The 22,620-nt window shown below is 49.6% G+C and overlaps 1 protein-coding gene across 5 annotated transcripts in view; it reads left to right on the top strand.

Annotated features, from left to right (window-relative positions):
* Nucleotides 1-22,620, top strand: part of LOC125740639 (rho GTPase-activating protein 21-like) — a 45,995-nt gene that overhangs the window by 14,771 nt on the left and 8,604 nt on the right. For 2 of the 5 annotated variants that reach the window (XM_049012077.1, XM_049012074.1), the window contains exons 3-13: nucleotides 4,391-4,558; nucleotides 5,293-5,314; nucleotides 11,676-11,768; nucleotides 12,484-12,562; nucleotides 13,455-13,509; nucleotides 16,324-16,350; nucleotides 17,142-18,756; nucleotides 21,005-21,151; nucleotides 21,245-21,341; nucleotides 21,450-21,495; nucleotides 21,735-21,866. In XM_049012077.1, the coding sequence (XP_048868034.1) occupies nucleotides 4,391-4,558; nucleotides 5,293-5,314; nucleotides 11,676-11,768; nucleotides 12,484-12,562; nucleotides 13,455-13,509; nucleotides 16,324-16,350; nucleotides 17,142-18,756; nucleotides 21,005-21,151; nucleotides 21,245-21,341; nucleotides 21,450-21,495; nucleotides 21,735-21,866 (2,481 nt within the window). Of the gene's footprint in view, nucleotides 1-4,390; nucleotides 4,559-5,292; nucleotides 5,315-11,675; nucleotides 11,769-12,483; nucleotides 12,563-13,454; nucleotides 13,510-15,918; nucleotides 16,150-16,323; nucleotides 16,351-17,141; nucleotides 18,757-21,004; nucleotides 21,152-21,244; nucleotides 21,342-21,449; nucleotides 21,496-21,734; nucleotides 21,867-22,620 lie in introns of those variants that run through there. The other 3 variants (XM_049012079.1, XM_049012076.1, XM_049012078.1) reach the window with 2 other exon arrangements.

The raw sequence follows: 22,620 nt of genomic DNA, 5'->3' as shown, positions 1-22,620 counted from the left end.
CTGGGAGTTCTCTGGAGCAAACAGAGGGGCAGGAATCGACATGTCAGCCCAGGCTAACCGCTTGAGCATATAATCAGTCGACCTCCATCCTGGGTAAATTGTTTTGAAAATGAAAGTGTACTGAGCACCCCCCCCCCCCCCCCACTGAATTTGAACGGTGGCTCTGAGCATTGCCTTGTCACACCATCACTTTATGTCATGTGGGCATTTTCAGATGGTACCCCCCTTTACATCTTTCTGTACGTGGCGTGCATCTTGGGTGTCTGTGCCTGAAGTTCATGGGCGTGAGTAAGGGAGTGGCTCAGTGGTGGGGGTGGGTAGGTAACCGTGGTTCTTGTTTTGCTTCATTTGGGTCCTCAAGAACCCCTATTGGGCTGTTTCCTTTGGCTGGCCATTTCAAAGCCCCCCCCACCTGCCCGTGCTATAGCCTCGTCACGGCGCAGTCCTCACTTCCCCGCCGTTAGGCCCCGTGATTCGCACACTGCCATACGCCGGGCCTTCATCGCCGGTTCCAGACACGAGGCAAGGTCACACCCCATAATGATCAGGCATTTCTGTTTGAACAATTTTTGGTTTCGTATGATAAGCAGCTAATTTTACCAGCCGGGACATGTTGGTGGGGGAGGGGGGTGTGACGGTGTGAAATTGGCTGGGGCAAAGCGCCCTGCCTCTAATGCCCGTCAGGCAGTGTGACTGTGTGTTTCTCAACCTCCTTCCCAGGCTTACCTCCGCATTTTGCTTATTTTTATAATTTGGCATTTTCACGTTTTCTGTTCCCAGTATTGGACCACAGTACAGGCTAAAGGAAATCCTGTAGGAGCAGAACTCTGCTATGAGACAGAGAATCCTTCTATTTGTGTCCATAATGAAGTTGTGCAGCCCAAATGCTGAATCTGAAGGGTTTAAGGCAATATTAAAACCTGCGCCTGAACATTGCCTTGAGGCGAGGCAGCTGCACCTGGCTGAGTCTCCAGCAGGTGACCGTTAGGTCTTGGTTCAAGGTCCCTGCTCCTGTCACTCCTTCATCTTGCGCAGTTGTAGGTTCCTGTTTACTCTACTTGTATTCATTGCACTTCATGGCTCAACATGTAAGTTCTTGTATTTGGCAGCAAATTATCTATTGCATCGTTCTGATCGATTTTGTATTTTTTTTTTGTTTACACACACATTGCACCATGTATGCAAACCCTTCTGTCCCGCGCACCCTGTTTTGCGTCTTGTGTTTTACACGAATTACAAGTATTGGGAAACCCCTCCCCTCTGTCACTGCTGTTTGTGTTGTCTCATCCTGCAGGAATGTAATTTAGTGCCACAACTTTACACTAATATGTGGACGATATGACCAAGCCCACTTGACTTGACTTGAGCCGCGCAGTGTTTTTTTTTTTTTTTTTTTTGCCCGGGGGTCACTTTGGAAACCAAGACGGTCCATTACAAGCTAATGACTTCTACAGTCTTGGCTTCCTCACGCGCCTCCACACGCCTGAGCCTCAGTTCCTGTTTTGTAGGAGAAACTGCAGAATATATCGGCAGGATCGCACCGGCCAATTGTTCAGAGGAAAACCCCCCCGCCAACAGCCTTAGCAGGTTGAGCTTGGCGTTCCTCAGAACGACTGGACGGATATCTCTAGGATCCGTGGGGTCAAAGCTCGGCCGTTTATTTTCCCTCTGCGACTACATCAGCATTTTCTCCTGGAGTTTCCCCCAAGGGTTTCTTTGCTCAGGGCGAACTGTATTCTTCACCGATAAATATCTTGTGATTTAAGGTGTCGTCTCAACTTGTTTTTAAGACTGCAGGTACAACAGGTGAAAGTGACCATACCGGAATTGCCCATGTTCGAGCATTTTAGCAGATTTTTGCTTATCGATTATGCACTTTATTCACTTAGAGTGTCAGGGGTTTTTTGTGAAGTGTCTGGTTAGATGTTGTGTCTGGTTTAAACGATAGTAAAAATAACAAACAGGCAATATAATTGCCCATAAAGGCCTCTTCTGCTTTCTTCTGTTCATCTGTTCAATGAACATAAAAAACTTCCCACGCAAGACCTTATGCTTATTTAACTGCTTAAAACACGCTGTAGCATAACTTGTAGGTACAGCTGCTAGTTTGATGTTATTAACATGGCCTATCTGTTTGCTATGTTATAAAAACTTACTATATTATAAGACCCCTTGCATAAATCACTGACTTGAAACTAGGGAGATCATATTTAACTAGCGGACATTCTAGTAGCCTCAAGTCTTGTTATGCAGAACACTTAGAGCATATAAATCTAATTTGCTAGTTCGTAGGAACTATATGCTGTATTGCATGATGTGTGCTAATTTGACATGAGAGGATTGAGTTTCAACAGTGCTTCAGACGTATTAATGCCATAGTTCATATTCAATGGTTATCGTTAGCGGTATATAGCATTAGTGATGTCTGTAGTAGTGTAATTAGTACCGGCACTAAAGAAATGTAATACTGGACAGCTTAAGAAAATACTATATTGCGCTACCTTTTCAGTATCAGTATCCCATGTGACACTAGTATAAACCACCTTTTTGTTTTGTGATTATTTGAACTACACTTAATTACATAGTAGTTGAAGGAATATATTGCTTATAAATAGAAATTACATGATTTAAATGATAGAAATGATTTAAAATGACAGACAGCTGTGCCATGGCTTTGTTTCAGAGGTATCTGCCATCACTGTACTACCGCTGGCACCGGCCAAAGCGAGCCAGCTTGCCCTCGGTACAGCCCGCCGTGTGGCTGAAGCGTCCTGGCAGACTGCCGTGTGGTCACACTGGCAGGGCTGGGCATCTCTTGCGTCTCCTGACTCCCTTCTATGAAGACACAGATGACAGAAAATCAGTACTGCTCTTTTGAGTTGGTTCTAAGCCGCTCTTCTCTCTATCGGTGTATCAGTGTGGCTGTTTGGCAGACTAGCTAACATCCTTCAACTGGTTATTATTACTCTCCTGGACCTCAATTTCAAACGAGCCTCGTTTACGGAGATCAGCGGTGTTCTGCTTCTGGGGAGCAGATGGCTGAGGAGCTGAGGGCCGCCGCGTGAGGGTGGCGTGCCGGGGGGTGCACCTAGAGGGCCATGCCCCCACTCCCGGCGCCCTGTTGTCGTGGTGGCTTGTTTCCGTGGTGACGGCACACTCTCCCTCCGCTGGGGATTCCGTCGCTTATCCCCGAGACAATGGCGACAAAGGGAGCCAGTGCGAGCTGGGCGTGGCTTTATTAATCCTCCAGTCTGCCATGGCCTCCCGGAGCACTCTGCTCCCACCACTGTGTTAGGATGAGACCCTGTTTATAAATAATCACCTTCGAGAGGCACGGCTTGTTGGTAATTGTCCTGAGGCTGTAGTGTAGTGAAGTGTAGTCCCCATGTTGCAGAGTAATGTCATTCCTGGTGGCTGGTTTCTATCCTCGTGGCTTTCATGTGTAATATGGCGATGTGGCGGGGTGTTTGAGTTGGCTTTAAGGATGTGTAGCCCTTTATACTCAGCAGAGAGTGACCAGCACAGTTGTGGTTGACCTCCACGAAGCTTCGCCTGCTCTCCCTACCGCCACTCATTTATGTGGCTTCTGGACCCGGGGCCGCGGTCACGCCGTGGTCCGATCAGAAACACGTCACAACATTTTTGTTTCTTTTTTAGCTTCTCTGCTTCTAAGACCAGCGTCAGACTGTCGTCATAGCGAAGCAATCAGCAGTGTGACGGTTTCTTTTCAGCCATATGAGCCTGCAAGGCCAGCATGGTCGTACGCACCACTGAAAGCCTTCCCGGTTCCCCCTGCTTTTCCGTGCCCTGTTGCTCAGCGACGCTGGCTCAGATCTCTGGGATAAAGTGACCTCACTGGCTCCTTGTTTTTGGGGGGGGGTCTGGTTTATTGTCTCTGGAGGGCGGGAAATGGGAGGTGATCTGAGAAACTTTTCACACTCATTTTTAAATGAGTTCTTTCTGGGAATGGAAGAGAATCAGGTTATGTGAGAGCCCAGTACACTTATTATTATCGTTGTCTTCAGCCTGGAAGTGTGTGAAAGTGTGTGTGTGTGTGTGTGTGTGCTTGCATGCATGTGTGTGGGATGACCTGGTTGTGTTCATGTGTGAGTCACCATTTTCACAGTTACCAACATGCCCAGTAAAATACAGGGGTGTTACATAGAACTGTGAGCCTCTGTCACACTGAACTCATGCTCATGCTGGAGGTAACGTCGCCCTCCAGTAGATCCTAACCCTGAATGTAAACAACACTCTGTGGGTGTGCACACAACACTCTGTGGGTGTTGATTCATGTCCTGTGTAATGTTATGTGATTAATAGTCACATACAGGCCTGTAATGTAATATCTTGAGCAGCCTTACCTACTGTCGAATTACACCTATGACAGGTGGAGTTGGCATCCTCGGCACTGGCCGCGCCTCCCGGAGAGGAGGAGCCCTTTGCGTGGGGGGGGCCCACCACCATCCGGCTGGCACGCACCCCACATGGTTTCGGCTTCACACTGCGGCACTTCATCGTCTACCCACCCGAGTCGGCAGTGAACTCCTCCCTCAAGGTGAGTGTGCTCTGCTGTGGGCGGGCCTCGGGTGGGGGGGGGGTCACATGACTGCCGCCGCATGGCTGCCTAACTGGACTCTAGCCGGACTCTTTCTGGATTTTGATCTGCTTAGACATTGTAATTGGCTAAAACCCTCTGACTGCACATCGGGTCTGTCTGAAGGGGTGTTGTGGGACTGCTGAGGAATCATGGGATATGTAGTGTTTAAAGTCCTTTCTATGGGACCATTGGGTTTTATTCTTGGGATGCAATAAAGGCTACAACTCTTGCTTATGGTTATTAATATATCATTTTCTTAAACCTGCGGTCAGGGTCACACACAGAGGCACAGCAGGCGGAGTCCGACCACAATAATACAGTCCGGGTGACCAAACACTCCCGGAAACATCAGACTGTAAATCACATTATAGGCTTTTAGCCTCTCACGGCCAGATGTTAGAGTAATTCACCTGGGACCTTGATGCCGGACACATGGAGTTCCACACCGAGAAACCAGCAAAATAATCCAGACCTGTTGCTGAGGCTTCTGAATGCTTTCGGGTTTAGCCCGTTCCATCCCGCTGTCTCTCGCGGCATGTGCAGTTGTATCAGAACCATTTGTAGACCTATTCTGACAGGGTGTGCAGACTGTGGATTTTGAATGTCTAGGTGATTTCTGCCTGCTCATGACTTTTTGGTAGCCTAAAAAAAATAAATCTGAATTCTTACTCCATTCTTCCATTTCTTTTCAGGATGAAGACTGTGTCCGTCGAGGTGAGCCAGCTCCCATTCTTTCCCCCCTGTCGTTTTTAAGATGATTCCAGTAACGATTGGGTTACCTTCATTGCTTGGCTGTAGCGCCGGGTGGGTGTTTGGTTTCACAGTGAGTGAAAGGCTGGTCGGAGAAGCATGACGGCATCGTTATGGGGGATGGGTCGCCGACCGGCCGCCGTCTGTGTGTATTTGAGGTGAACGGGTGCTCTATCTTTACTCCTTCTGGACTTTGTGATCTGCGTAGACATTGTGAAATCAGCGTAACATTCCACAGTGAGCTGAGAGCATAATGCAAACACGAAAGAGCCGGACGTTTGACCTCGTTTTACCAGAGTTTACATTTAGCTGGCTAGCTGAGACTTCTTATCCAAACTGATTTAGATTTAATAACCGTATTACACATGAAGAAACTTTAGTTGTTCTGGGTAGGCACTTGGCTCAATGGTACAACAGCAGTGTCCCTTCAGGTTCTTAATTCATTTAATCACTGTGCTCGGCCAATAATGACCCCAGATTTAACTTTTAGGAGTATTATTCACAATATTCAAATGGATAACTGAATGAGTGTTTATAATAGGGCTGCCACTAACTTTTTTTTAATTGATTAATCTATAGACTAACCGAACAATCGGTTATTAATCGTTTAGATTGTTTTATCTTCCTGAAAATCAAATTTACTGTTTAAGTCAATTTTATTTTGAGAACAACGAACTGTATGTCATTACAGGGCTTTAGATAATGGATTCTGGCTTTTCGGACATTTTCATCCACAGTTCAGTAAGCAAATTAGTAATATGTCTAAAATTAATGGGGTAGGTATTGTGGTGCCCAAAAGTTAGTAATCTGTATAAATTTGGCAAATCTTTATGCTTATTAAATTTGGTTATAATTCTACTGTTTTGGTAAATCATGGAAGCAAGCAGTGAAATGGCGGTGAAGAAAGAGCATCTTAGCAACCAAAACATCTTAAAAGAGGAGATATTGTGCATAAACAAGATAAAAAGACGTGGGTGGTGTGGTGGTAGACTTTTTGCTGATTAGTAGTAAGTAATTAAAATTAATTTGTCTACTGAAATAAATATTTTTCTTTTGTTTAGTATCCGTTTTAATTTCAGTTTTAGTTAATGATAATAACACTGGTCCCAACAAGCTTAATGCGCACAAACACACACTAGCGTTGTAGAATAAGCCCAGATTTTAGCCTGAACCTTTTCTCAAACACTAATTCATTGAAGATTCTAAGGTAGCAGGCAACTTTATGGCTTTAATGATGAGTGTATTTAGCAGCTATAAGGAGAAAAGATCTTAAAAAGCTGTCTATACTAATGATAATTTAATAAATATGAATAAACGCAGTGGTTTTGCCTTCTCTGCCCATCATCCAGGATAGCTCCTGTGCATTTTCTCTTCATGGCGATATCGCTGTGTTATGTCATGAAAACTGCGCAGTGTAAAACCACCTTTCTGTTTAGCGATAACTGCTCCCATGATTACGCAGTGATATAAAATATTGTTTAATGGGAAATAAACGTTATAATGAATTGATGTGTGAAGGTAATTTCATAAAAAAAAAGTCAATGTAAAATACTGATGTTGGCGTATTCAGCGTTGACGTCATCGACTACGTTGACTAATCTCAGCAGTCCTAGTTTATAATCACAATATGATTTTGTACATTGGCCAGTCCTACTCCAGACTCCTAGGGCAGAACCCTGCATAGGATATATGGTATGGGAAATGGATGTATGTAAGCATGATCATATTCCAATTAATAACATTTTCATTATGATTGGGAAAACAACTGACTTTAGACTGAAACTGAGATGGTTGATTCTCTTTTTAATTTGGAAGTCAGGGTCCTTATCAAGGTTTTCCAGAAATAGACACTAAATCCTCACCTCTGGGGGGCAGTGTCACCCTCTGCCCTTCTCCACACAGGCCCTGGGGAGTGGTGTAGTGCTAAGATTTATCCTCACAAAGGGTTCTAACACTGTCCACTGTATGATTAAGCAAGCTGGTTCTCACAATCAGCTGCCCTGCTTGGTTGCCCCCTCCCCCACCAAATCTACGGGCAATTTATTACCCGGCGGTTAAATTAAAGATGGTAAATTAAAGATCCACATGACCATACGGTCAGTTTGAGATTAATTACAGTGGGAGGAAGGGGTTAAGCGACAGTCCCCCAGAGCCGGGGGCACATTCCTCACTTGGCATGCATGGAGCCTGAATGCAGATCCGGCAAAGCTGTTAAAGGGCCGGAATACGTTCTGGGTCAAAGATGTTGGTTTCCATGGTTACGCAGAGTCCCCAGCGCTTTGAATAAAAGTCCAAAAAATTGTGGCATAGGCTGCAGCTGTTTTTAACCGCAGCCCCCCTCCCCGTGACCATCCGGACAGTTGTGGTCCTCTTTTCCCGTCGCTGCCCGGCCACTGCTGGATGTCAGAGCTGCATGCGGTTCCCGCTGTGCCCACCTGACTGCCTCCAAGCGATGCATGCCAGCTCGCTCAGGAAACTCCTTCAAGTCCCCCCAGCCACAGTAACTGGAACATGTGGGGAAATTCCCATCCCCGTTTACAGATCGAGCAGAATCACTAGATTTTTATTCCTCTCTTCGACCTACAGGGGCATCCTTCCTTCCTGAGGGAATAGTAACCCCTGTGTTCACAGAGTTGTGGTTGGTCGGCAGATTAGCTCCCCTGTCTTTCTTCCAACAGTCTTTCCCCAGTCTTATTTTATGTGGTGCTTCCCAGCTTTGCCCCTGTGTGACACGACGTGACCTGTAGGTTGTAGACAGAATAGGCCCCACAACCCAGGAAGTCCCGGGAACACTGGCAGCGTCCCATCTGATTCTTGATTGGAAACAGCTAGGATGGAAGAAAATTTGGCTGATCTGCTCCCTAAAAAAACAAACAAAAAAGCTAAAAAGGAAAACACGTGTCGCAGTGTTTGTTTTGAAATCATGCGCTCAGTATATCTGCCGGGTGCCTGGCAGGAAGCAGTCGACACACTTATCATGTCAAGGGAAGTTTTAATTGAGGCAGTTATTTTACTTTTCTCTTGGCATTGAACTCCCCTTTTTCCGTGGCATTTGGAAGCGAACTTTCAGCGTAAAGCGTTTGACTTTGATGGCTGGCTGAACGTTGTATGCGGGGTGATTCTGTCTGATCAGCCATGAGAAATACGGGAAGTGCCGTGTGTTTTGACTTTGTATCGTCGCCATTTGAAGTTTTAAATAGAGGGCACCTGTGAGATTTAAGGCTTTATAATAATGATCGTTCATAATTATGTTCTTGTCATGCAGCTCAATACTAAACGTGATTTCTTGCAATCGGCGAGGAGAGAGAGATGAAGCGCTTTGTCCGCCTGGGAAAGTCGAAAGCTCTTCCTGCAGCATCTGGGACTCGCTGAGAGTGCCATAGAGACAGTCAGAGGCCGGGCCCACGAGATCCGACCAGATGTGTGTGGATGAGGCGTGGCCTCCAATCATGTTATCTGATATCACTGGAGGACTCAGGACCGTGCACCACCAGGTGGTGCTGTTTCAGTGTTTTTCACGTCACGAAGGCCCGTCCTCTCTTCACAGCTGGTTTCTACATTCTCTGTTTGAGTGAATTACTGCTAATCTTTACCCCCCCCCCCACCCCCCACACTGGTAACTGGTGTTAACCAGTTATGCGGCACTGTGGGCGTGTCTCCATGGAGACCGATGTGGCCGCAGTGCCGCTGCCTCCAGTCCTGATCTGCTCTGCCAGCTCTGGTGAGGAGAGGCCAGGGGTGTGTATAATAACCAGCACCTGGCTCCCTCTGGTGGAAATCCCAGGGAATGGCATTCAGAACAGAGCAGGAAGGGGAATTACCCCTTCGTGCTGGGTGGGTCAGTATCAGACTGATGACACATTAGGCTGAGGGGCTTATTTCGTGTGATTCTCACTATTCCCTCTGTCTGTCCTGCTGGAATTAGTTTATTCGCTTTCATTCGATTCAGCTAATATCAGCTGAAGCCCAGCTGATAACGGTCAGGCACATCATGTGAGCACTTACAATGTGCTGTATTACATATCATGCCATTTGAGTCGCTGTGCGTAACATATAATTTAATGATGTATTTTTTCTCCCCCTCCCCTCTCTGGTGAACATGTTTCACGTTGAGAAGCGAGACCAGTGTGAGGAAATGGGATCCTTTAAGCAGGTTTAACGCTAGGCTAATGTGCCATGTGATGTAGCAGGAGAGACGCGCCGGTCTGTCAGGTGTCACCGTGAGTCAGTCTCGCCTGCAATCCCGTTTCTCGCCACAGGAGGGAATGCCGCGTACTGTTGCTTACGTTTGTCAGGTTGTTGTATAACTTTGCATGTCAGTGCTTCCTCTAGGGGCTATGCGCTACTCTGATCGGCAGCACCACCCCCATCCCCCCCCCCAATGCTTTCCGTGTGGAGGGACAGGGGGCTAGAGATTCTCTAATACCCATATGGTTTCATAACAAAAAGCACCCTCCACCCTGTGCACCAAACATTTTACATCTGGTCTGATCCACGATGCACTCCGGAACACTCCACAGAGCGCTTTGGCTGTGATACGCATAAATGCTGCTGCTTCTCCGCATGGCTGTGGTCTGGCCGTTAAGGTGCAGTGACCTGCAGGCAGGCATCCTCGCTGACTGGGTGTCATTGATGCCATTCAGCCACGTACAGTCTGTATCTCATTCCCCTCTACATTCTCTGAGGTTCAGAGATGGGTCAGCCACTTCTAACTTTTGTCACCTCCCACGTTTTTTCATAGTTTCAGCCCGAGCCAGCTGTCCTTCCTGAAGACTTTGTCGCCAGTGTTTAATTTTGGCCTGCAGACTGTTGAAAGTGATTATGTCCAGCTGAAGCCCAGAAGGGGGCGCTGCCGAGCCAGGCTGGAGATTTGCATTGTCACAGCGTTGCTGGATAAGATCCCCCTCATGTATCAGTCACACATACCCAGAGCCATACCTGTCAAGTTACATATTTAGCGTGGCTCATCAGATGCAGTGCGTGTGTGAGTGTGTCAGCTCGGTTGCAGTGCGTCTTTCGATTTCCCTATTAACACTCTGCCGCTGCAAAAGCTGCCACATAATACAGTTGTGACACGTAAGGGTCTGAAAAGCGAAGTGAGCTTTTAGCACTCGGCTGACCTCTCGCAGATGGCTGGACACGCCCGTGTCAGGCATGCTGAGAATCTCGTCACATTCAGGTGAGCTATGCCACTCGATTTGCACACGCGTTCACTTCCAGTCACGATGTTTTTAGCTATGGGTCCACAGGACTTTCCAAACCCCACCTTCTGCAAGAATCTCTGTGATTTGGGCTCATCTGCTCACAGCAATACAGGGCCAGCTGTGGTGACCCTCCTGTGTGCGCGTTTCACTGAACTTCATCCATTCCTGCCTGCAGGGCGGCGCTCTTATACCCGCAGGTATTTCAGCAGGCATGTGAAGCTGCTTTTGCTCCCTTCCCCCTGGGTATATGGCTTCGGTTTCCATGGAAATGGTCTGTAATCTCTGAAGGTACTGCCCCAAGCAGTCGCTGTCACTTGCCAGTGAGAGGAGCACTCAGGGCTGCAATTGGATGCTTTCCTTCTTGTTTGTAGAGCTTTACTCTGCCACGCATATTCAGGGACCAACGGTTGCCTAGGGCAACTGAGAAATGTGTCATGCCTCTTAATACAGAGTTTGGGTAGCCTCTCTTAACCGGTACAGCAGCGTGTCATTGTTATGTAAGGGTGTTTTAAAGCGCTGCGTTTAGATTCCCGCCAGAATGCAGGCGCAGCGACGCACCTTCCGGCCGCGGCTGCCGCTCTGTCCGGCTGGAGATCCTGCCGGTTACATGGCGCGGCGGTTCGCTCATTTGGAAAGCGAGGAGGAGCCCAGCGGGGCGCGTCTTTCCGGTAGCCGCTCTGTGTGTGGGTGGTGGTGGTCTCGAAGGCGTCAGGTTGTCATCTTCTGAGCTGTAACGCAGCCACCGGTCCGGACGCGTAGCCTCTGCACCGCGAAATATCCTGCAGTGCCAGCTTCTGACTTCCACTTTTGTTCTCTGCTGACCAAGAATGTTAGTTAGTATCGTTATTTCCGTACTCGTCATGTCTACGCAATAGATGTCATAGTTTCTGTTTACAGAGGGCACTTTGGTAATTTTTCATTTGCACAGTGGTTTGATTCAGTCGTAAGTCGTCCTTTTCATGCTCCATGCGAATGTTTACCTTTTCTTCACTGGCTTCGTTCATTTGAAACGCAGATGACACTTTGCCATTGAAAGTTCTGACAAAAAAAAAAAGTTGTGGGGGGGGGGGGGGGGTCATCTCATTAGACCCTCGCTGACATTACTCCTCTGTGGTTGCCAGGGAGACCAAGGAACCGGCTCGAACCAATGGACACCATCTTCGTGAAACAAGTGCGGACTGGAGGCCCTGCCCACGAGGCAGGACTCTGTACAGGTAAGGCCTTGGTGCGAGTGGAGGAGGTCTGTAAGAATACGAAGCTAGAAGTCACGAAACATTTAAAAAATAAACAAATTATGAAACAGTTGAAGCCACCCACCCTTTGAGGCAGGCTGGAGTAGCCAGTCATGGGACATTCTACCCTCATACTCCAAGCAGTTTCCATAACATGTGTGGTTGCTCCTCTGACCTTTTATAGAGCTGGGTATTTACTGAAGGTATTTGCTGTTTGTTTCATGAATTGTGGCCTTTGGTACAGGGAGGCCCAGGCTCCCTTTTTAGATGTATGCCCAGCATGGGACCACCTTTCTCCTGAACCATTCACTTAATCTTCTGTCCCTTTCCATCCTGAAATTGCATGATGGGAAACCTTTGGGAGAGTATTCAGGGTACTGGATGATCTCGACTTACGACTGGAAGGTCGGCATTCCCGGGAGAGCTGTTGTACCAGCAAATGCTCCCCAAGATCAGAATTCAGTTTTTAAAACAGGCTTTTCTTTCATGACCTACATAATGCAGTATCTACTGAGAGCTTCCTTTCCATCCAAAGATATGCAAAATGCTCTGCCTCCACAGGACTTTACATGGGGCAATTAACACTGCTGTTCCTTTGCTCAGCCCGGAGGCAGTAATCCAGCATGACCCTAGCGTTGCATCCACAGCAATGCCCACTTCTCTGTACCTGCCTCATAACCTGGTGTTTCTTTTCCAGGGGACCGGATAGTGAAAGTGAATGGAGAGAGTATCATAGGGAAGACCTACTCGCAGGTCATAGGCCTGATACAGAAGAGGTACCCTTCCCTGGCTTTGGTGCACCCATCAGTGTACCTGTGAAAAAACACACACTCAAAACACGCACTTTTGCTTCACAAACCCCATTTATGCAGGTCCGAACAAGGAGACCTCAGTGGTAGACAATACGTCTGGCCATAGCAGGAACTGTTACAGTAAGCGCATCCTTATTTATGGGTTCCTCTGGACCGTGGGGTGTACTTAACCAAGCCGTTAGGCTGAGTTATCCTCTTTTATGATGCACCGGCAGATTTCCCCCACGGGACTGATTCAGGAGACCCATCGAAGTGCCGGTTCAGTGCCCACATCCATTCGTACGAGGATAGCGTGCACACGCGGCTCTGAAACCCGCCCAACCGCACGGCACACACTGTAAACATAGTATAGAACCAGCCAGTATCAGGTCACAGTCACGATGCTGATAATTAGTTAAGTTAGTTAAGCCCTTCTCCTAGGGCTGTTCTTTGGTTTATACCCTTAAGCACAGAGCCTGTGATAAGCTGCATCTCACCCCTCCCCCAGGTTCACTGCAGCTTCGAAAGCACACTTTTTGGTGATAAACTCCTCTCACCTATATTCACTTCACAGTTCTTCAGTTCTTGTCATATTTCCCAGCACAATCCTTCTCGCTGTACTTCCTGTCTGTGCTCTTTACACGTATATTCACATTTTATTTATAATTCATTTATAATGTATTGTATTTGTATATATGTTATTTGTGCTTTATTAGATGCAACTTGCCCTGGTTCTGTAATTGTAACCAGCACTTTGACTATGAAGTTTAATATAATCTCATCTAAAAAAGACTGGCAGGCACTCTGAGGCTAATGAATCGCACTGGGGTACTGCGGAGACCCCTTCTCATCTCTTTCACCTCATTCCCCTCTGCAGTGACCCTTTCCTGGAGCTCTGTGTGATGCCAAAGGATGAAGATATTTTGCAGCTGGTAAGCACGCCCGTTTAACTCCGGCACGCGCCTTCCTCATTGTCATATTCTGCCGATTCGAGTTTCATTCGTTCAGCCAGATGCTTTGGAAGAAACGCGAAAGAAGGTCCACTGAGCCCCCCAGGGTTGTGCTCGGACATTCTCACTCAATGTTTATGATCTCCGTGGTGTTCCTCATCGAGGTGGTGCTCAGTTTGCCAGTGCGACGAGGGATTCGTGTGTCTGAAATAGCTGCACCCCTGGGCTGTTTTCTTTTTGACTGCAGTGTCGATGGAATTAAATTTAAATGCTCCCTGTCCTTTGAGTCTTTGGTCCCCTGGGTTCATTTTTTATCTATCTATTTATTTATTTATTTATTTATCTATTTATTTATTTATTTTTGCTGTCGCTACTGTGTGATAAAACACAAAAAGCTTTGCCGTTAGACCGTTGTGTGAAAAAGCACCGCTTGGCCTGGGAAGCAGCTAGACTCGTGTTATGTAACGGTGTCTCGGAGAAACCGCCCCACTTCTGTGCTTTGGTCTGATGCAGAACTTCAGATCGACCAATCAGAGGCATCTGGAAACTGCTCCCCGGCCGCACCTCCTAAGCCCTTCTAACAAGGCCACCGCGACAGAGCCGGCCTCATTTCGCGAATCGGAGCACCAGCGTGGTCCCTAAAACAGCACCTGTCCAAGTCCGTATTCAGAACAGCAGTGACATGCGGGGCCACGCGGCTGTAACTGTGGGACCTTCAAGCTTTAGAGATAATCTTCTGCCTCAACGGTTGTAAGTCTTCCCTCAGAAACCACATCACCCGGGTTTATGCAGGGCATGTTGGCATTTTCCTTGCACAAGCCCGGCCCTCCTGGAGACATGCAGCCAGTGGTGGAATGCCACACTTGGTAACGGGGTCACTGCAGTGCGAATGTATGCTTTTTGGTTTCCATGGCGCACTGCTTATGTGGATGGGGACTCTGTGATGACTGAGGCTGCAGAGAAGCGGCTTGGTTATATGGGTTTAAGCAGTATGGGCGCATTCGACCAGCACTGCAAAAATGTCAGTTATATATAGCCAAGTGTGTGCCGGGGATGCTGGGAAGGGAGCAGAACCACTGCATGTGAACGGCCCAATGAGCTGTAAATGACCGTCAGCTTGTGTCAGAGTTGAGATAAAGCAGGTCAAGCCATAAAAATAAGACCTTTCGTTGGTCAGAGAGCTCGAGGCTTTACGTATATGGCTGCCATCTTGTGTTGAGGTGTGTTGAGTCATAGGAAGGATGACCTGTTTTTTGCCCCCTTTCAGAAGTAATGCTGCCCATGATTGTTGACATCTTGCCTGAACACTTCATAAAAATTCCGTGTCTGAACTGTGAAGGAGTTCTCTTGGACCAAGTTCAGCCCTGCTGGCCAAGGGAACATGACAAAACAAGACTGATGCAAGGAGTTCTGGTCCTTGGTTTTTGGCACAAATGCTTATTATGTGGCTTGTCAGCTTGTTATTCATCCATATCAGAAACAGGATGGGTAGCTGTCACATGGTTAAAACCTAGCCGAAAGTATATAGTCTGGCCAGTTACATTTACAGGAAGTAAACTTTGTTGGCCTCTTTGCTACATTCTTACAAAGTCATCAGGGTATAGTTTGTCACAAAGAAGGCTGTCCTCGGCCAGCCCTAGGGGCCATATTCGCTCTCCTGCACCCTCTGTCAGTGTGCTTTTACCATTTGATCACATGGTTATCACTGGGCAGACTGGGAAGGCAATGCTTTGTGTTTTTTCCTTTTCTGGTTTCCACGACAACAACAGTTATGGGCGTGCCCAGAGCCTCCGCGAAAGGTCCCTCCAGGCTTCCTGTGCCTTTAATGCCTTCACCTGTTACAGACAGATGCCTGTATGGGCTTCTAGTTTGGGGGCATCATTTTTTCTTTTTGTATCTCAACTGCATCGCCAACCTCAGAAAGATGTTGATGTCTGTGATCCCTCTGTGGAGGCGGACAGTACTTGTTGAGGAGAGAAATTTATAAATGAATCCTCCCACTGCTTGCCCCCCCTCCCTACACACACACACTCAGCCTACTTACACACACACACACACTTCTACTACATTTATTGCTATTATGACCAGTCATCCTCACTCCTAATAGTGTGTGAAACAGGAGCGGAGCGGGGGGGGGGGAGATGGATATACACTGGGGTAGGCAGGGGGATGTCAGGTGTGGCGGCTCGTCCGTGCATATCCTCGTGGATGTCTCTGGGGGGGGGAGAGTAAGGGTGGGGGTGGGTGCGGCGGCTGCAGTCACCTGACCGGTCTGTGCTCCTGGTGATGGAGGGGAGGGGGAGAGGGAGAAAAACGAGGGGGGGGTGTGCCATCTGAGCTGAATGTATAATCAAGCAGTTGCCTTCGTCATCTCAGTGGTGAGGGGAGAGAGAGAGAGAGAGAGTGAGAGAGAGAGAGAGAGAGAGAGAGAGAGAGAGAGAGAGAGAGAGAGAGAGAGAGAGAGAGAGAGGAGGGGGAGGGACAAGGAGCCGGGACAGCATCGGCGAGCGTGGGAGAACTGCTCTGGACAGAGATGCAGAGCGATGGCGCCCAGGACTGACCGCGGGATGCAGGCGGTGGGTGCAGAGCAGCGGGTCCTCTGCCGGCGACGGCAGTAACGCGGTATCTCTCCCTGCATTGCCCTCCCACCCCCCTGCAGCAGCTGTGTCACAAACGCCTTTTCACTTGTTGTACCAGCGTCAGGATGGTAGGATAAGCCGCTGCTGTTCCTCGCTTCATTCTCTCTCTCTCTGCTCTCTTCCTTTCCTGTCCTCCACACCTCTGGCTGCGTCGCAGTTTCCCAGCGATGTCCACCTGGCTCTGGTAAGACAAACAAGCGTAACCGCGACATCACTGCCGCCGCTCTCCTCCTCCCCCATTTCTGTGTCCCCCTCACGTCTGTCTGCCTCACACCTCTGTCCGTATCACCTGTTTTTACAGCTGACACGAGCGTTCAGCACGGGTGGGTCCACCTCGCCCGTTTTTTTTTTCCTTTCTTTCAGTTCTTGCCTTCTGTCCTTTGCCCTCAGATCTTTCTAGCGGTGCCAAGGTAGCTCTAAGGCGGGTCTACCGCCAGTGGCCCGATAAGCGGGCGGGCTTGTATCCGTGGCACAGGGTGATCAGACACGGTGGCCAAAGCTCAGGGAAACTTTGCCTTCATTTGGAACAGCATTCTGTTTGTGTTTGTGAATTACGCGTCTGGCATTAACGCGAGGCTGACCTGGGATGATCACCAAGGTCTCTTTTGCCAGCCTGGCTCTCAGCTCTGGCCGGCCGGCCCTCACACCTTTCGTGTGCCTGTAGACCCGATTGCTGGCAAGGCAGGTATGAGGTCCGGGGCCTGTTGCTTCCTTGGTGGGAAATGGTCACCCAATGCAGCCTACTATTGTGGGAAGTGAATCCGCCTCTTCGTTGGAAATCGATATTCCCGTAGAAGGTCCGCTGTCCTGGCTGCGAGGCATGACTGGGTCGGTTATTTACGTTTTTGAGTCGGCAGCATGTTAATTTCACCGTATGATTGTGACGTGCTGCCATCTCCCAAAATGATTCGAGTTTGATGAAATTGGAGCCGGCTGTCGGGTCCGTGGGGCTTATGGATGTTCCCTCTCTTCCAGGCATACTCGCAGGATGCATACCTAAAAGGCAGCGATGCATACAGTGGACATGCTCACCAGATCCCCGACCCCCCGCTCGCATGCTACCCCCGCATAGACACTAGAGTCCCAGCCATGGCCCAGGCTCCGGACGCCAATGTGTCCCAGGGGGTCCCACTGGGGACGTCTACAGATGCCCAGCTGGACTTGGGCTACCGCAGGGAGGTCACAGTCCCACCACCGACCCTACAGAGCACCAATGCTGACCTCTCAAGCTATGGGTCACGTATAAGCCACCTGGGTCCATCACACAGGACGGACTTCTGCCTGCCTGGCCTGGACCCTGCCCCAAATAACCCCCGGCACCTGACGATGTCGTCCCCGGCAAGTCAGTTCACTCCTTGCCGGAGGACTGACCTTCCTGCTGGTGGTCTTGCCAGCTACCCTGGGCGACCAGACGGACGCACTGATCCTTTTTCTCCACATCTCAATGCTTACGCCCCCCAAGCTCGCTCCTCTACCTCCTCTGCCTCGCACCAGAACATCGACTGGCGGACTTACAAAACTTACAAGGAGTACATCGACCACAAACAGCTGCACGCCTATGGTTCGCGGACCATCCAGGAGCGGCTGGACTGCCTGCGGGCGGCTTCCCGGGGGCCTGGTGAGCGACCGCAGCCGGCACCTTGCGGGCAGGGGTTCCGGCGTCGTAGCACGTCCCATGACCGGGCGTACCCTGGCCCCCCTGGGGTGCACCCCCCACGTAGCGTATCCCATGACCGCCTGGGCACAGCCGAGCTCGCTGCTCGAACCGGCAACTGGCCACGTAGCGCCTCCCAGGATGGCTTCCTCTCCAGCCAACAGGGGGAGCCCAAAGCTAGAACACGTTCCTTTGACTACCTGGAGCCAGTGGAGCGGCGAGGCTATGGCAGAGTCATCACGGAGGAAATGAAAGTCCAACACCCTGAAGGGGGCCGGGCGGGCAGGTCCTCCCTCTCCATGCGAGTTCCTGTTCACAGGTCTGTCACTGCCTACTCAGGGAGCAGTTTTCGCCAAGTTCCCATGGCACAGCACTTCCCTAAAGGCCCAGAACCCCTCTTGTCCAATGTCGTGGGCAGGACGCCGTGGCTGGCTGAGAGGGGCTCAGCCGTACAGAGAGCAGTCGCAGCTGGTGTCTTGAGCCACCCTGGACAGCAGCGGTCCCGCACTGAGAGCCTGCGGGTTCCAGGAAGGGAGTCAGAGCTTGTGTCCCGGACTGCCTCCTGCTCAGTCTCCTCCAAGTCCCCTGCACTTAGGCAGCCATCTGGCCACGCCCCCTCCAGCAACGGTGCTGCCCACTTCGGACCGTCCGGACCGCCGGACATGGTCAAGCCCCCACAGACCCTAGGTGTGGAAGGAGCACTGGATCCAGTGGTCTTGAGGGAGAAGCCAGCCTTGGGGAGACCAGGAGTGCAGCCCCTCCGTCATCATTCCTACCTCTTAGCGGTGAACGAGCTAGACGGTGATGCAGCGGCCGGTGTCACCTGCTGGCTACCCAACGACGCCAGGCGAGAGGTCCAGCTGAAGAGGCTGGACGAGCAGCAGCAGAGTAGCTCCAGCAGCCTCGAGAAGTCACTTGACGCCATTCCTTTCATAGGTACGTGTTGGTCACCATGGAAACTGTGGAACAGCAAGGCGTGGGGTGGTTTTAAGGAATGATTGGTAGATGGTAGCATGATTGATGGAAGTAGCTGGGAGGTGGAAGCACACACTTTCTTGTCCTGGTTTTACACAGTCTGTCATTGTAGTCACCCCCCCCCCACACCGTGTGGAGCGCTCTTGTACATTTATAGTGTGTCATTTCAGTTTCAAACCATTTCTTTTAATTGTTAGTGACTATTAACATTGGGCTGTGTGCTCTTTTTTTCGGCTGTTTTTAATAATTTTTCTGTGAGCGATTGATTAAGTGATCAAGTTTTTTGATCTCATCACTTGATCCAAGATCCCCTACATATCATTTGCGAGGCGTATGGTTAGGTCTGTTAATATTAACCGGTGGGACCTTCATTCAGCTATAAGTCTGTGTTCAAGAAAAGTGTTAAAAATAGTTGAGTGATTATTCAGCTGTCACATTGGAGCAGTGACGTTATGCTTGTGTTTAGGGTGTTGGTTACAAACTCTGTGCACTCTTATGTTGTCTTCTTTACTTTTTTTTTTTTTTTTTATTACATGCAACTCAAAACCACATGCATTTAAATGTAGACCCCAGATACTTTTCCATCATGTTAGTCGTGGGTCACAAGACACAAGCATATAGGGTGTGATAAGTGTGACCTGTGACATTTTGGAGACGGAACGATGAATAAGACCCAATATGGGTTTGCTATGAATGTGGCCCTGTGCTTCCTGAAGGCCCTTCTGATTCATAATGGCCTTTTCAGCAGATGTCAGATCTCTGACCTGTGGTGGGTTAACGAGAGAAGCCATTGCTGTTGCTTGGTATCCAATTGGCAGTATTTCAGTTGGCGCCACCTAGAGGTCACCAGCGGCACCTTGCGGCAGATTGAAACCATTAGAGTTCTTCCCTCCACTCCAGGGTCAGTGGCCAGTCCCTGACAGTCCTTGTGGGGGGCATTTCTCTGCCCCTGCCCCCTCCGCTTTTGGTCCAGTAACCAATTTGAAGGTCAAGTTTTCCATCTCCTAAACTTTGCAGACTATGGATGAGCGTAGCCATAACTCAGGTCAAGCACCTGGGTCTTCAGGACCGTCTGACTTGCGGACAGAGGAAGGCGGCAGTTTCCGAGGGTGGAAAGCGTTCCAGCGCTTGTGGCGGCTCTTGTTTTTTTGGACCGTGCGGTGGAGACGTGGGCGTGTGAAATTCATCCTGCTCTCTGGCTGAACGTCTGAGCAGCCGATGCTAGTTCAAACTGGAGATGGGACATTGCTGTAGTACCTTTCTGGATTGCACTTAACCTCAGTCACTCCGGTAGCATATAAAGATGAATACGTAAGAGAAATTGATTGACTTTGGGTGAAAGTGCAAGGTAATGAAATCCCACCGTGGGTTACCAGCCCCTGCAGTGTCGGCTGGATGACTGTGCGGAATGCAGTGGCGCTCTTCTGGACTCCTGCCTCCTTCCAGTATGAGCAGTTGGGGGGGGGGGGTGAGAAACTAGGGCAGCTACTTTAATTATAGCCACAAGCCCCCTCAGCGGCACAGTGTCAGATACTCCTCTGAATGGGACACGCAACCCAGAACTTTTCCTCCTCTTGGAAAAGGGGACGTTTCCAAAAAAGCCCGTCCCCATTGATGGCGGCCCGCATGAGTGGGGGCCCCTGGGACCTTCTGTTTGCATGTTGAACTTCTGTTTAGTTGCTGCCGTAAGTTGGTCATTGACAGTGTTGTGCGTCTAACAGTGCCGCTCCTGGTCGTAGAAAAGGCAGTTTTCCCACTGCCCCTTCTGAGTTTCCGAATTGGACCAGGGTAAAATGTTGCTGCCCGAGTTTATATGCAGCCAACGTTCCCGATACTTCACTTGACTTGCAGGCGAACTTTGGACCCGTTCCTGACGACTTGGCTCCACCCATCACCTGATGTCTGGGATGACTCGGTCTATAGAAAGGGCTGGGAGACAGCGGGCTTGTTTGTTTAACCAATTACTTAGCCGTCTGTTATGTGGCCCAGTATCAGAATGTAGATTAACAGCTCCACCCTTATGCAGCTGTACGGCTGTTTTCCAGTTTATCCCATCTTCAGAGGTAATCTTTTGTAGTGGAACATTGATGTGAGGTTCTGCACTGACATCCTGGTTCTGCGCTCATGCTCTTAGCCTAGTGGTTTATCAGTGCCTCTCGGTGTGGTGCTGCCTCCTGGCGTGTGACTCCCATCTGTCGCGTGCTTCCAGATGAGCCCTCTAGTCCCACTGCCGACCACGGCGCTGCACACATTCCCGCTTCCGCCGTCATCTGCGTCTCCGCCCCCCCGCCGTCAACCTCACCCAGTCCGGCCACCCCGTCCCCGCTCATGCGACGCCAGCTGTCCCACGACCAAGGTATGACCCTCCTCCCCCCACACTGCCAAAAAGCTCACTACTTAGATGTTGTCAATCTCACTCCCTTTTCTCTCTGCCCCCCCCCCCCCAAAGATTCACTCAGAAACATCCAGGAGCAATCTGGCAACAAAACAGAGAGGTCCAAGTCCTTTGATGAGGGTTTGGACAACTACAGGGAAGAAGGGCGGCCGTAAGTGTCCAGTTTCCGCAACTGCTGCCTGTTCCTCATACTCTCCTCTTGTCCCCCTCGGCGTGGCTTATGAACCCTAACCTTCCTGGTTTTGTCTCTGCCTACCAGACGGTCCTCAAGCAAGCACATTCCCGCCTTCAGAGGTCTTAAGAAGGTAGTGCTCCTGTCTCCTCCATTCACCTACTGGTATTTAGGGCATAGATGGACTTTGGACTGGTACAGCTTACAGGTCAGCCTCGTGACAGACTAAGTCCGGGCCTGGCGCCATTAAGGGCAGCAGGTAGACGGCATTAACAACCAAAACTGTCTTCACAATTGTTAACTAAGGTTGTATGTGGCCTTTGTTGAGCAGTTCACGTTTACGTACTTAGTATCTAAGCTGCTGTTCCTTAGACTAAAGCTCTGGATGGGTACAAGTCCTCAGAAGATTCCGGATCCAGGAGAGATTCTTCCTCGGACATATTCAGCGACTCTTCCAAAGAGGGATGGCTACACTTCCGGCAGCTCACAATGGACAAGAGCAAGGTACACTCTCACGTGAGCACTCCCGCTCTCTCGTGAGCACTCTCGTGAGCACTCCCGCTCTCTCGTGCTCACTCTCGTGAGCACTCCCGCTCTCTCGTGAGCACTCTCGTGAGCACTCCCGCTCTCTCGTGAGCACTCTCGTGAGCACTCCCGCTCTCTCGTGAGCACTCCCGCTCTCTCGTGAGCACTCCCGCTCTCTAATGTTTATCTCCAGATGTGGATGCTTCTTGCCCGGAATCATCACATCTGTTATCATGCCTCCGCTTGTCTTGTCTGTGATGTGGGCTTTGCGAATGGGGATCTGCTTATTCCATCTGCGATGGGTTCTTTGTATTTTGGCCTCTGCTCATCTTGTCTGCGGTGCCGGCTTTGCATTTGGGGCTCTGCTTGTCGTGCCCTTGATGGGGGCATTAAAATTGTCTACGACTGGTGCTCTGCAATCACATTTTATGTCTTATTCATTGGCTAGACGAATCGGTGTTTCTTTCCTGGATTTTGTCCCTTTTCTCATGTTGCTTGTTCAGCTTTGTGTTTCAGTACATCTCGAATGGGTGTCTTAATTAGTCCGCACTTAGTAGCACAGCAGACTAATCAGATTCCTGTGTGTAGATGGACCTACACAGAGCACCCTCCCCCAGTCTGTCTGTCTAAACTTCCCTAAGTGGGGCAGTTCCTTGGCAGAAGGTCCTGGTGTACGCGGGTCCTTCATAGATCGCCGTGTGTCCTCTCTACGGTGACATCCTGGCAGTAAGAT

Source organism: Brienomyrus brachyistius, chromosome 4 (genome assembly GCF_023856365.1).
Source record: "Brienomyrus brachyistius isolate T26 chromosome 4, BBRACH_0.4, whole genome shotgun sequence".
NCBI classification, from domain to species: Eukaryota; Metazoa; Chordata; class Actinopteri; order Osteoglossiformes; family Mormyridae; genus Brienomyrus; species Brienomyrus brachyistius.
This window is presented reverse-complemented; position numbering and strand designations above follow the sequence as displayed.